Raw genomic sequence first — 13,770 nt, forward strand, 5'->3', positions numbered from 1 at the left:
CAGGGACTGGGGAAAGCTGAGGGCAAAGTGATCAGAGCAGAGGGCAGAGGGCAGGTGAGCCCAGCGTATCCAGAGAACCAAGACTGGAGGGGATCACACGCACAGGTGGGGTGAGTAACACGGTCCCTGTGCCAAGGGAGCGTCTCTATCAATTACTGCATTCAACCCTCACAGAGGCCCGAGCGGGGAGCTCTCCACACCCCATTTAAGATGAGGAAACTGAGGCAGAGGGGGGTTGGGGCTGGGCACACACGGTCACACACGGGTGGGTGTTAGGGTTGGGAACAGGACCCCAATCTGGGGTCTCACCGGTTAGAAACGTCTTGTGCTGTGGCCTGTCCCCCAACATCGCTCTGCTTGGATCTTGGTGGCGGGTGGGGGCTGTACCGGTAATTTTTCGTCTTTCGATGACTCAAGAGTACCTCGGATTTTCTTTAATGAAAGTAAACAAATGAAGCACCTGGAGATCTAGACCGGAAGACAGGGTCAGCGGGGAGAGAAGACAGTGGCCCCTGCTTAACTGGCCAGGCCAAGCGGTGGGCAGGGACCACAGTTGTTAACCTCCCCTCCTTGCTTTTTTTTCAACTGAGGTAAAATCCACAGAACATAAAATTAACTGCTAGCCATTTTAACATGCACAGATTTGTGGCATTTACTGCATTCACAATGCTGCAGAGCTACCACCCCTATCCAATTCCATGACCTGTTGGCCACCCCAAAGGGGAATTACATCACCACTAAGCAACCCCTCCCCAACCCCTGCCCTAGACCTTGGCAAACAGTACTTTCCGTCTCTCTGGATTCCCTTCCTCTGGACATTTCCTATAAATGTAATCATGTACTATGTGGCCTTTTCTGTCTGGCTTCTTTCACCCGTCTTTCCAACACTTGTCCACTTTGTAGTGTGTGCTGGTTGGTGCCTCACTCCTTTTCAGGGCTGAATAATATTCAGTTACATGGAGAGACCCCGGGTGCATGCTCAGTCGCTTCAGTCAGTCCGACTCTTTGCGACCCTATGGACTGAATCCCGCCAGGCTCCTCTGTCCATGGGATTCTCCAGGTAAGAATACTGGACTGAGTTGCCATGCCCTCCTCCAGGGGGTTTTCCTGACCCAAGGATCAAACTCGAGTCTGCCTGCATCTCCTGCATGGCAGGCGGATTCTTTACCCCATGAGCCACCTGGGAAGCCCATGGAGTGACCACGTTGTGTTTATTCATTCATCAGTAAACAGATATTTTGGGGGTGTTTCCACTTTTGGGCTACTGTGGAAAATGATGCTGTGAACATTTGCATACAAGTTTCTGTGTGGACATGGAGTGGAGCGGAACTGTCAGGTCCTGACAACTCCACGCATAACTTTTCTTTTCTGTTTTTTTTTTCATGCGTAACTTTTCAAGGAACTGCCAGACTGTTTTCTACCGTGGCTGCCTCCCTTCCGTTTTGCACTAGAATAGTCATTTCAAAGCTACCTCTCCTGGGCAACACCAATATGAGATCTCAGAATGGGACTGGGGGGATGGAGGGTTTAAGACAAGGATCCCAGCACAGGAGACTCTGTTATATGGTGGTCAAGGGCTCTGGGGTTTGAATGCCTGGGTCTGGGTTCTGAGTTCCCTGCTTGTTGGGTGTGATCGGAAGAATCACGGTGCCCAAAGATGTTCTCATCTGAACTCCTGAATATGTTACCTTATGTGGCAAAAGGGACTTTACAGATGTGATTAAGGATCTTGATGGGGAGATTATCCTGTGGACCAATCACAGGGATGCTTATGAGAGGGAGGCAGGAAGGGCAGAGCCAGAGGTGTGAGGATGGGGGTGGGGCACGAACCAAGGAACAGGGGTGAGAGGCCTCTAGAAGAGGGAAAAGCCGAGGAATGGATTCTCTGCTGGGGGACCTACAGGAGGAAAGCAGTCCTACCCAGTCATCTTAGACTTTGACCTCCAGGACTGTAAGATGATACACTTGCATTATGTCACTAAGTTGGTGTACAGTATGTCACAGCAATAACAGGAAATGAACACATTGCATGTATGACCTGAACTAGCTGGTGAACTTCTCAAGGCCTCTGTACACATCTGTAAAATGGGACTAGCAAATATACCCACTTGAGGACTGCCCTGAGGAATAAACCGGGTAATGTACGTACAGGCATTATCTCAGTTCAAGACCACGACGACAAAGCAAGTGTTAGTTGCTCAGTCATGTCTGACTTTTGCAGCCCCATGGATTGTAGCCCACCAGACTCCTCTGTCCATGGGCTTCTCCAGGCAAGAATTCTGGAGTGGGAATCTCATGATAAAGCAAATACTACCAAAAAACGATTCTCATGGATTTTTTGGTTTCCCAGGGCACATAAAAGCTGTTTGCACTATACTGTGGTCTATTAAGTGTGCGACAGCATTGTGTCTAAATGTACAAATTTTAACTAAAAAATACCTGGCTGAAAAATGCCAAAACAACATTGAAGATCACTAATCACAGATTGCCCTAACAAATATAGTAACGATGAAAGTTTCCAAATGCTGCTGGAAAATGCTACCAACAAGACTCGCTCAACCCAAGGTGGCACAGACCTTCAATCTGTCAAAAAAATACACCATCTGTGAAAGTGCAGTAAACAAAGGTGAACCCATGTAGGGTCAGGCAGAGCCTAACCCTAGCCAACGTGTTTTCCCAGCAAGACTGAAAGCCCCACAAGGGACAAGAAGGTGTGTCCACCTGGTTTGCAGCCAGTCCCAAGCGCTGAGATGGCCTGGCCCCTGCTATGGGGGGCGGGGGGGCGGTGAAAGCTGCCTCCAGGTGTTGTGTCGGGGCCCCAGGCCCCAGGTTCTGGGGAGAGAGCTCATGCAAGCGAGCTTAACTATCATCTTGCGGGGTCATCGTGAGGGTCAGAACGGGGAGAACCTGGAGGCTACAGCTGTGCCACGAGGCAAAAGACAGCTGCCCAGGCACGGGTGGTGGACAGGTAACAGCTTCTTCCTCCCCTCACCTCCTTGTCTCCATTTTACCTCCCTCTATCCCTCCAACCCATGAAATCAAAAGACGCTTACTCCTTAGAAGGAAAGTTATGACCAATCTAGATAGCATATTAAAAAGCAGAGACATTACTTTGCCAACAAAGGTCCGTCTGGTTAAGGCTATGGTTTTTCCAGTGGTCACGTATGGATGTGAGAGTTGGACTATAAAGAAAGCTGAGCACGCGAAGAATTGATGCTTTTGAACTGTGGTGTTGGAGAAGACTCTTGAGAGTCCCTTGGACTGCAAGGAGATCCAACCAGTCCATCCTAAAGGAGATCGGTCCTGGATGTTCACTGGAAGGTCTGATGTTGAAGCTGAAACTCCAATACTTTGGCCAGCTGATGCGAAGAGGTGACTCATTTGAAAAGACCCTGATGCTGGGAAAGATTGAGGGCAGGAGGAGAAGGGGACGACAGAGGATGAGGTGGTTGGATGGTATCACCGACGCAATGGACATGACTTTGGGTAAACTGTGGGAGTTGGTGATGGACAGGGAGGCCTGATGTGCTGCAGTCCATGGGGTCGCTAAGAGTTGGACACGACTGAGCTACAGAACTGAACTGATCCCTCCAACCCACCACCATCTTTTTATTTCACCTGTGAAGTCAACAGCGGCTGAGGGCCAGGCTGTCCCAGGTTGCTTCTCTGGTCTTTTGAGAAAAAGTGACCCAGAGTGAAGAGGCCACCAGGCCTGTGGCCTCTTGCCTGCTCCTGCAGCACTCGCGGAGGTTCAGAGGCAGCAAGCACAGCTGTGGGGCACAGGGCTTGCCCTCGCTTGAACTCCTGGGAGGCGGGGTTGTGCTGGGGGAGTGGTGGGAGGCGGGGCGGGTTGCTAAGGCCTCAGGTCCCGCGGACCTGGAAGCAGGAGGCAATCTGTGCTCCCTGGGCCTAGGAGCCACCTGACTGGGGCCGTTCCAAGGCAGGTGGGGGTCCGGGGATGGGGCTGCTTTGGGGGGCGGGTGGGAAGGGGGTTGCCTAGGCCAGGGTCAGGAGAGGAGCAGGAGAGAAGCAGTGTAGGGGCGAGGCTCCAGGGGGCAGTGTGGGAGGACAGTGTAAGGGCTGGCCTGCAGCAGCCCCAGTGAAGCCATGATTCTGAGGGGCCCTCTGTGGGGGGGCTGGAGCAGGTGGCACCCAGGACCTCCAGGCTGAGATGGACTTGATGACCTTGCTCTTCCACTCCAATTGGACCATCGCCTTTGTCTTCTTCCTCGGTGAGTGAGGCTCAGCCCCGGTCCCCATCAGCCGCCCAGGCCCAGGGCCTTATCTGGACCCCCGTCCTGCCCACAGTGGTCATGGTGCTCCTGCTGCTGTTTGGCATCAACGGCTGCGCTGGTGGCTGTATTCCCGGCTGTGGCGGTTGTATTCCCGGCTGTGGCGGCTGTATTCCCGGCTGTGGCGGTTGTATTCCTGGCTGTGGCGGCTGTATTCCCGGCTGTGGCGGCTGTATTCCCGGCTGTGGCGGCTGTATTCCTGGCTGTGGCGGCTGTATTCCCGGCTGTGGCGGTTGTATTCCTGGCTGCTCCCTGCCCTGCTGACAAAGCTGCTCCTCCGGGTCCCAGAAGGTGAGCTCTGAGCACCAGGGCTGGGCAGGCACTGGGGCAGCGAGGAGCTGCAGTAGGTTGGGCGGGGGGCCGAGGAGTGAAGCCACTGGCCCCCCTGTGCCTCTCTTGTAGGAATCCACCCCTACTCCAGGGATTTGATAACTTCGCCTGGAGCCTTAATGCGGACAGTCCCTGCCTCCCTGCCTTTGCTCTGCTGGAGAGTAATAACAAAGCCTCGTTCAGCCAAAGCCTGAGTCTACAGCTCGTCCCATCAGGGTGGGCAGTGCAGGTCCTTACGGCTTCACTGAGCCGCCTACTGGGTTCCCCAGACTTCAGCTGGCATGGCTGTTACCAGGAGACCTTAGGTGACATGCTGTAGCCACCCAGCCACTGTCCGTTCACCAGCCCACTCAGCCCCTCAGTATCTGGGAGGCCAAGTCACTGGGTACTCAGCCTGGCTCCTAACTATCAGGGGCCCTTGGCCAGGTCCCCACCCGGACAGACAGAGAGAAGGGCTCCAGACAAAGTTGGACAATCTTTATTTCTTGGACACCCCGCCAGGGTTGCTGAGTGAATGCAGTCGTGGTGGGGGGGCTTCTGTCCTTCCCTCCCCGCCCAGCCCTCAGGTTCAAGCGGGAGGGGGTGTGTGGCCGCCCCTCGCCCTCCTGGGGGTGGGGCCAGGCAGGAGGTGAAGGGGGAGGAAGGAGAGCCTGGCTCCAGCCCAAGTCTAAAGGCTCCTGCCCTGTCGGGAGGCCATGATGTGGACTGGAGGCCACTGTGTGCCTCCTCACCTCCCCCCTCGAAAACAAAAAGCCCACCGGCGTCCCCTCCTCCCAGCGGATCCAATGTTCCAGCCCATCTGTGCAGGGGTGACAGGAAGGGTAGGGTGAAGGGGGAAATAAATAGCCTGCAGTGCTCGGCCCTGGACGGCACTCTGGGGTTGGGAGGGTGTGTAGGGAGAAAGGACGCCCTGGGCTCCACTCCCTGGGGACAGGCTCTTGGGTGCTCTGTTCAGAAAGGCCTGCAGCTCCAGTAGCTGGAGAACACGGAGATCTGGGGAGGAGGGAGATGGAAGACATGATGAGGGGTGGGGCCAGGAGGTCTGCCCTGCTGCAGCCTCTGTCATCCAAGGGCCAAGAGGCCGGAAGAAGACAGTGTTGCCGAGTGACACCATGGCCCACCCCCGACTGGTGTGCGCAGAGTGTAACAGATCTTAAGATCAGGGGCTGCTTTGGAGACACACAAGGAGCCCTTGGCATCCCCGCCCCCACCCCAAAAGAAGGGGCTGAGTGGCCCGTGGATTGGCCGGCCTCCTCTAGTGAGGTCCAGCCCGGCCCTGACCCCTATGCCCCCACCTTATCCTTGAGCTGCTGGCAGAGCTGCAGGGAGACGGTGAAGAAGACCAGGGCGTCGTTGAGCCAGGGGATCACGGACTCCACCTTGTGCACGTGGCTCACCTCCAGGCGCTGCGTGCCCCACTCGCTGGGGGAGACGAGAGCAGCCCTGAGGGCGGCCCAGAGGGCCAGGGCCATCCTAGGACGGGCGGGGGCGCTCCTGAGACCCCTCTCAGGTAGCATACTTACAACATGGCCCCGGGGCTGTGCAGTACGGCGCCTCCTGCTGGGCGGAAGTTCTAGACAAGAAAGCATCAGATGGGGTCAGGCCTGGGACCACAGGGTGGGCGAGGGCAGGCTGGGTGCGGGGGCTCACCTTGGTGGAATTGGGCTGCAGGGCATGCAGCTGGTACACAGTGAGGCAGAGCTTGTTGAGGTTGATGTAGACGTTGACCAGGAGGTCAGAAGGCAGGGTGGGAGCGAACATCCGCTGTGAGGGGAGGGCCGGGCATCCAGCGGGGATGAGGGCCAGCAGGCATGTCCCACCCCCGCCCCTCCAACCTCTGTGGGGGAATCCCAGTCCCCATCCCGGGGACTGGGGCCTTCTGATTCTTGCCAGGTGCCCCAGGTAGCTTCCTGCACCACTTGGCTTGGAAACCAGTGACCCGGATCCGAGGGGAGGGGGGAGATATATTTTGGGGATTCAGAATGGAAGCCAAAGACCCAATCCAAGAAAATCGCACAGAGAACTCTGTCAACAATCTGGGGCTTGCAGGACGCCCTGGCACCTGTGTCCTTCCCGCCTCTCCTGGAGCAGGCGTGGGCCTGAGGCACTGACCGTGAGGCCGCTGGCAGCAATCTCAGGCAGAGTGAGGGTGGCGGGAGTGGTGAGCCGGTTGCGGGCTCTGGTCAGCTGCAGCATCACGGCATCCATCAGCTGGGGAGGAGAGCTGGTCACAGCGGCTGCCGGGGCAGCCCCATCAGGAGGAACCAAGTTATGGGAGCTCCCAATTCCTTCCCTGGGGGGGTCACAGACTCGGGCCCGGAACCCCTGCAGCACGGGGCTTGCTAAAGATGCGGGTGATCGGGCTCCAGCTGGGGGGTGGGGGCAGGACATCTGTGCTGCTGACCACCCATCCAGAAGGTTCTACCATCTGGGATCCGGGGTCCTGGTCCAATTGGGGTGGAGGAGCCCGGAAGTCAGTCCCAGGGGGCCAAGGGCTTTGAGGATGAGGGTTCAGTCAATGAAGGAGCTTAGGATGGACCCTAACTCAGCTTGGGTGTAAGGGGTCAGGGAGGGTTTCCTTGAGGAGGCACTGGGATGGCTGAGTTGAGGCCTTAAGGTGGACAGGAGCCCTGTTTTCACAGGTGAGGAAGGAAACTGAGGCTCCATAGGTCCAAGGCCGCACGGCTGAGGAATGGTGGAACCTCTGGAGACTCATCCCCTCCCTCTGCATGGGAGCAAAGCTCTCAGAGCCCCAGTGCCCACTGCTTCCAACTCTTCACCCAGCTGCTGCTGTGGGTGCTGGGGTCACCTGGCTCCCAGGAAAGGCAGAATTACTGGGCTGCATATTATACCCCAAAGGACACTCACAGTTCTGAGAGGGACTTTGGTCCATCTGGTTTCGAGTTTTCATATCAGGCCCAGAGATGGCATGCAAACCACCCGAGGACACACAGCAAGTTGGAGGCAGGGCTAAAGCCTGAACTCAGGGAACCTGAGCTCATCATGTCCCTTCACACCATGTGGATTCACTTTGTTAATTACAGAAGCTTTTCTGTTGCTGGTAGTAATACCTGCAGTTTCTGTCGACTGGGTGCTTACTAGAGGTAACGTCACCGGCGTTGTCACAATGGCAGGCATGACAGCTTGTCCCCCCCCTTTTTAGAATTTTTTTTATTTTTATTTTTTTTCATTTATTTTTATTAGTTGGCGGCTAATTACTTCACAACATTGCAGTGGGTTTTAAAAATATGGAACGCTTCAAGAATTTGCGTGTCATCCTTGCGCAGAGGCCATGCTAACCTTCTCTGTATCGTTCCAATTTTAGTATATGTGCTGCCGAAGCGAGCACTTGTCCCCACCTTTTATCAGGTGAGGGAACTGAGGCACGGAATGGCTGAGTAAGGGATTTGAGGTGGCCTGGCTCATAGTGCAGGCTCTGGGATCAGAACCTACATCTGTTTCTGGGGCCTGGGTTGTGAGCCATTCAACTGGCTGGAAGGACATGGCGTACACCAAGAGGTGAAGAAGGGTCGACTCTCAGCTTCACCTGAGGGTGGGGGCAGAGCTCTCCAGGGGCCCGATCGGTGGTCAGGGAACCGGGCTCTCCCACTCCTGAGGTGACTCACCTTGAGGACCTCTGCTCCCGTCCTGAACTGGTAGCTCTCATCGCGGTTGGCAAGGAGGTAAATGGCTTGGCTCACGTGGTTCCTGGCATCTTGGATCTAAAAGCAGGGCCCACTGAGTGGTCAGTGGGCTGGGCCTCGGCAGGGAAAGGTGCCAGCCTCAGATCACCCATGGTCTCTGGGGGCACAGCCTAGGGATCCCCACCCCGAGGGCCTATCTTCCTAGTGGGGGTGGGGTGGGTGCCGCCTGCCAGGCCTGGCTGGTGCAGTGAGGCAGCCTCGCTCCCCGGTCCCTTGCAGCTCACTTTCCAAAGGAGGACAGAGGGTAGCAGAGGAAAGGCACAGGATAATAGCCTGTTCAGCTTTCACAAGGAAACAAGGTGATGGGGGGCGGGGGCGCGGCGGCGAGGGAAGGCAATTCTTAAACGGAAGCTTGTGCGGTGGCAAAAGCTGAGGGAGTGGACTCCAGGCAGAGGGACAAGTCCAAGCAAAGACCGTGAAGTGGAAACAGCTGATGGCCAGTGAGAGGGGAGAGGGAGGCGGCAGAAGCCAGGCCCAATTACAGGACAGGCTAGGAGACCAGGCACTGCCCACCCCAGCTGCGCTGTTAGGAAATATCTTTTTAAGTCCGCTGCAGCCGCAAGGCCCCAGAGCGGCCAGCCCTGGAGGCCTCAGCGCTCCAAGGGCCTGTTCCTGCCTGCCCTTGTGCCCTGGGCCCCGGCCGGGGAAGGGCCCAGTTACCTGCTGCAGTTTCCACTGCTTGTCCTCCCGGAAGGCAAAGTGCAGCAGCTGGTTGTTCCTGGGCATCTTCAGGTTCACGTCCTGACAGGCAAGGGTGGGCTAAGCCAGGCAGAAGGATGCCCTCCTGCTGCCGGCCACTCTGAGCCCTTGAGATGGGGGCAGAAACAGAGTGTGTGGTGGCTCAGGCCCTGGCCACTCCATGTGGGAGAGGGGTAAGAACATGGCCATTTGGGCGGGGGCCAACAGGGAACAGGAAACAGGAACTCAGGCCCAAGAGGAACTACAAAGAAATGAAAGGGAAAAGAGCCACGAAAGGGGAAGGTGGCTTCTGCTGGGAGGGAGAAGGTGTGTGGTTATGGGCAGATGGAGGACATTTGCAGGTGCCAAGGGACGGAACGCCCACTTGAGGAGGAGGGGGACCTTCCCCCAGGCCTTGGCACCTGCTACAGGATCAAGGGCAGAAAGAGTTAAGATGTTGGTCTGGGGCCAGCCTAATCCCGGAGCCAGACTATAGGTAGTGCCGTGTGCAAAGCACCACCCACTGCCCCCCCCCCCCCAACTTGCTGCACCTCTCAATGGAGTCACACACCTATCAGGTTATGGGGGTTGTTGCCATTTTCAAACAAGGAAACCGAGGCCCAGAGAGGTCAAAGATCCTGTCCAGAGTCACATGACTAGCGGGTGGCAGAGCTGAGCTAAAGCAGGAAGCCCCCCACCCCCTGACTCTTGCCCACTGGCTGCTGTGGCGGCATGGGAGGAGGCCAGGGGCAGGGGGACTCACCGCCTGGCTCAGTGCGTCTCCCTGCAGAGTCAGCACGCCCTTCACCTGGTCTGTGCTACAACACATGGGGGTCAGAGCAGCACCTGCAGCTGCCCCCTCCCACCACCCCAGCCTCCCAGCGGCTGTCACAGGATAGTCTAGCCTGTCCCACTGCACACCCTCTGGACGCTGGAGTTGGAGTCAGTCTGCAGGGCAGGGCCGTGGCCACACCACCAGTCCTGGAGGGTATCCCCAAGGGTCCCTCCTCCCAGAAGTCCACCCCCCAACCCCACCCCAGTTTCCACCCAGCCCAGGCTCACCCACAGCTGCCCAAGACGAAGTTCTCCTGCTTCGTGGGCCCCTCGGTGCCTGGGCCTGGCAGAGTGAAGCGGAGCGAGGCTTCCTGGGGGGCAAAGGGGAGTGGGGTAAATAAAGTTCACCCACTCCAGCCAAGCCCCTTCTCCATAAGCCCCGCTCCCAGGGCCCCACCCCCACGGCCAGTTTCAGGTCCTACCTGAACCCATACCCGCTCCTTCCACATTCCCTGGGGGCCTACCACGTGTCCCATACAGGATAGAGGACCCAGAGACACCCTCCCCGTTTTGTTGACGAGCTTGGAAGTGGGGAGCAAAGTCTGGGAAGACAGTAGTCATGGCAACCGGTAATTCCGGCCTTATCAGGCACCGCCTGGACATTTTTTTGTATTTCCATTGGTTGTTTTTTTTTAATCTTCACAACAGCCCTGAGGGCGGTACTGCTATCTCCTTTTTGCAAAGGGGAGGCCCAGAGAGATCGAGGACTCGGCTGAGGTCAAAATGCTGGGTCCTTCAGATAGGAAGTTAAATGTCAATTTCAAAGGGTAGCTTCCCGGACCCCGGGGCTCAATCCAGGCCCGCAGCCCTGGCAGGACGGCTTGCGGAACTGGGTAATTATCTGCTGGCGCCCCGGGTTAGACGCTTTTCATGTCCTAGGACTGAGTCCGGGGCCTGAGGGCAGGGCCTGGTCTGAACACCGCGCGTCGGGTACGCAGCAGCCGCGGGAGGCCGAGGAGGAAGCCGCGCTGGGGGCGGGTGGGGAGGGTGGGCGCCCGCACAGGTCCTCGAGGTTACCTTGAGGATGTCCTGCAGTTGCCTCAGCACGGCGTGCACCTCGTCGTGTAACAGCCAGCGAAACTCCTCCTCCTGCGGGGACAGGCCCGCTGTCAGCCGCCCCGGCCCGCGGCCGCCTCCCGCCCGGCCCGGCCCGGCCCGCGCGCCTCACCAGCACCGCCCGCTCCGCCGCCGTCGCTGCCATCACGGTCGCCATCGTCGCCGCTCGCTGCCCAGCGACCGTCGCGGGTCCGCGGTCAGCCGGCGGCGCCCGGGCCCACCCTCGCTGCCGATTGGCTGCGCGGGCGCCCGCCACGCCCCCAGCTCGCAACGCAGCGAGCGCCGCGGACCTGCCCCCGCCGGCTCGCCCAGGACACGGCCCGCGCCAGGCTCCGGTGCTGCGCGCTCGGGCTGCAGCTACCGCAGCGGTCCACCCGCCGGGGCGCGGCGCTCGCTCATCCCGCCCCTCGTCGGCTCTGATAGGACGCCCTGTACTGCGCGCGCTCGGCGATTGGCCGGCGGTATGGCTAGCTCTCGCCGCACCCGGCGACTGGCCGCCGGGGCAGCCTGTTCCCGCCCGGTCTCGCCTCCCTCCGTTGATCCCGGAGGGAAAACCCCTGCCTCCCGCGTGGTGCTTGGTGTCCGGGCGCAGACCACCCCACCAAAGTCAGTTGTGTTACCAAGAAACGTTTTTATTTTGCTTGCAGTAGCTTTTTGTTAATTGCACAAAATCATGTTTTTGCCATTTAAACATTATCACACAATCCTATTCTGAAAGACAAATGTTCATTAAAAACAAAGCAAAAATAAAAATTCACAACCTTAATTACCTAGAAGATTTGTCATTTAAAGGTTTAAAGGAAAAAAAAGGGGGGGGTGGAGGAGGGGCTTTCTTACAAGCTTTTTCACAAGTGTCACATTTTCTCCGTAAGAGGGAAGGATTTCAAAACAAAGGTGAAATAGCTTAAACAGAAATATTCATAAAAAGGAACTTTACAGAATTGTCAACAATATTAAGACAACATTGACTAACCAGTTTCATTACAGCATCTTCCCCTCACCCCCACCCCCCAGTGTCCCCCTAGGACTAGGACAGGCTTTGTGTTCAGACAGAAAAGAATTCAAAATCCCAGTGAAATGAACAACTGTGTCAAAAACCACAGGCCTCTCCCCCGCCCTCCCCCCCATGTTTTCTGAGATCCCCCATCCTGGGTTCCGATCAGTGGAAAAGGGCCACAGCTGCGAGGGGGAGGGGCACACAGCAGCGTAGCCACCTCTAACTGTGTTTATCACTGTGTTCACTGCAAACGCCGACCTTCCGCACAGCCTGACTTCGGAGAATCCAACCCAAGCAGGGGGACAGAACACTGACATCCTTTAGGGGACTTCTCCTTGTTCTCATGCCACATTCCAAGCCCCTCTGGTCCCCTATCCAAGGAGAAATGCTTAGATCCACCTCTGAGGGTCAGTGAGCTCTGGTAACGTCAAGCCTAGATCTCCTCTTCTCTCCTGACAGACCCCAGGGCCCTGAAAGCACCGAAGACCAAGCTGCTGGCTTAAGTGAAGACACTCATTCCTGTTTCAAGAGCTGAGCCTAAGAAATAGTCGTCATTGGTCAGGCTGGGTATGGGCCAAAGGAGGAATGGACAGAATGAAATACTGTCTCCATGGAGGAAAGGGGGGGCGGGAGGCGGATGGAGAGGGGAGGGCACAGAGGACTTGTGCAGAGACGGGCTGGAGAAGGGGGACTGCTGTGAGGGGACCTGGGTCACAGCGGCTCTCCAGAACCAGGTGGAAGGTCTACAGCATAACGGAAACAGGAAGGAACCCTCTTCCCCCATTCACTCCTCAGTGGGTGCCCTCAGGACCGCTTCCCAAGGGCTGGAATGCAAATCCAATACTACAGCAGCCTGGTGAGGAAGTCAGATCAGCCCCTCAGGCTCCACAGTGACAGAGACTTCTGCGACAGGTACGCAGAAGCACTGAGGAGAGCGGGCTTCCAGGAGATCTGCCTAGGGTGGGCTGTGTGTCGCTTTCCCTGGAAAGCCAGAGCTCTGTCTTTGCTTGACTGTGTCCATCTCTTCTCAGCTCACAAAGGCATTTATGGAGAGTTGGTTGCACACTGGTAGCTTAAACATGACAATCCTCATCAGCGGGTCACCTGAGGTTGGAGGGGCCATGCGACCCTCTGCTTAAGAGTCTTGCTGGCTCATCGTAGCCTAGAGCCTCTCTCCGTGTGGAATCCAGTGGGGGACAGTGGACAGAACCACAGCCTCTTCGCTCTGAGGGAAGCAGTGGGAAAGCTTCCAGTTCTCACTGCTGACTCGAGTTCCTCAACTGGAAGGGTCTGAGATAAGACAGCTCGGAAGAAGGGAAAACAAAAAAGCCAGGCAGCAGTTTCTGGGCAGCTTCTATCCTGGGGCAAGAGCCAGTGTGTGGTGTGTGTGTGTAGGGGGGGGTGTGTGTGTGAGAACACACAGCCACCGAGTCCATGGCCAGTGCCCAGCTCAAGAGCCTTCTCACAGGCCACTCCTGCTGACACCCCTCCTCTCTCCAGGACCTCCAGGGGAGGAGCGATGCTGTGTGCTGTGCTCATGGCAAGTCTCAAAGTCTGTATAAAAGGAGATGGAGACAGGTGGACTGGTCCAGAGTTAGTCCCAGGACCCCAACTCCGTGTGAGGAAGAGGGGTTCAGAGGGAAGATGGGGGTGGGGTGGGGTCAAGGACTTAGTGTATATAGGCTCGGTACACGGCAGACATGTCATTGTCAGACTGGTCCAGTGCCTTGGCTCTTTTGTACACCTGGGAAAAAAAACAACACAAGCTTAGTCTGGCCACAGAGCTGACTTACAGACAGACCTGCTTCCTAGAGGGCTTCTAGGTGTGGTTAGGTGGGTAGGTTCTGGAGCCCAGGCTGCCTGGGTGTGACTCCTGGAT

The 13,770-nt window shown here is 57.0% G+C and overlaps 2 protein-coding genes and 1 non-coding gene across 8 annotated transcripts in view; all 3 read right to left on the reverse strand.

Moving 5' to 3' along the window:
* Positions 1-5,078: 5,078 nt before the first annotated feature.
* On the reverse strand, positions 5,079-11,108 carry ROGDI (rogdi atypical leucine zipper). Of its 2 annotated transcripts, XM_061152770.1 has the most exons (11): positions 11,007-11,108; positions 10,856-10,927; positions 10,067-10,149; positions 9,768-9,822; positions 8,987-9,067; positions 8,249-8,344; positions 6,735-6,833; positions 6,273-6,386; positions 6,146-6,195; positions 5,918-6,044; positions 5,079-5,615 (listed from the first exon to the last, which is right to left on the reverse strand). In XM_061152770.1, the coding sequence occupies exons 1-11, from the start codon at positions 11,049-11,051 to the stop codon at positions 5,574-5,576; spliced, it is 864 nt and encodes a 287-aa protein (XP_061008753.1). In that variant the 5' UTR covers positions 11,052-11,108; the 3' UTR covers positions 5,079-5,573. The 2 variants fall into 2 exon arrangements, with proteins under 2 accessions (XP_061008753.1, XP_061008754.1); XM_061152771.1 differs by lacking the exons at positions 10,856-10,927; positions 11,007-11,108 and adding an exon at positions 10,261-10,365.
* LOC133064101 (U6 spliceosomal RNA) lies at positions 7,865-7,971 on the reverse strand. The gene has a single exon (XR_009694575.1). It is a non-coding gene; the product is annotated as a U6 spliceosomal RNA (small nuclear RNA).
* Positions 11,109-11,505: 397 nt separating the features above from the next.
* GLYR1 (glyoxylate reductase 1 homolog) overlaps positions 11,506-13,770 on the reverse strand; it is a 32,192-nt gene continuing 29,927 nt past the window's right edge. For all 5 annotated transcript variants that reach the window (XM_061152783.1, XM_061152781.1, XM_061152780.1 and 2 more), the window contains one exon: positions 11,506-13,635. In XM_061152783.1, coding sequence (XP_061008766.1) covers positions 13,561-13,635 — 75 coding nt within the window. In that variant the 3' untranslated portion in view covers positions 11,506-13,560. The remainder of the gene's footprint in view (positions 13,636-13,770) is intronic.

Source organism: Dama dama, chromosome 10 (assembly GCF_033118175.1).
Source record: "Dama dama isolate Ldn47 chromosome 10, ASM3311817v1, whole genome shotgun sequence".
Lineage (NCBI taxonomy): Eukaryota > Metazoa > Chordata > Mammalia > Artiodactyla > Cervidae > Dama > Dama dama.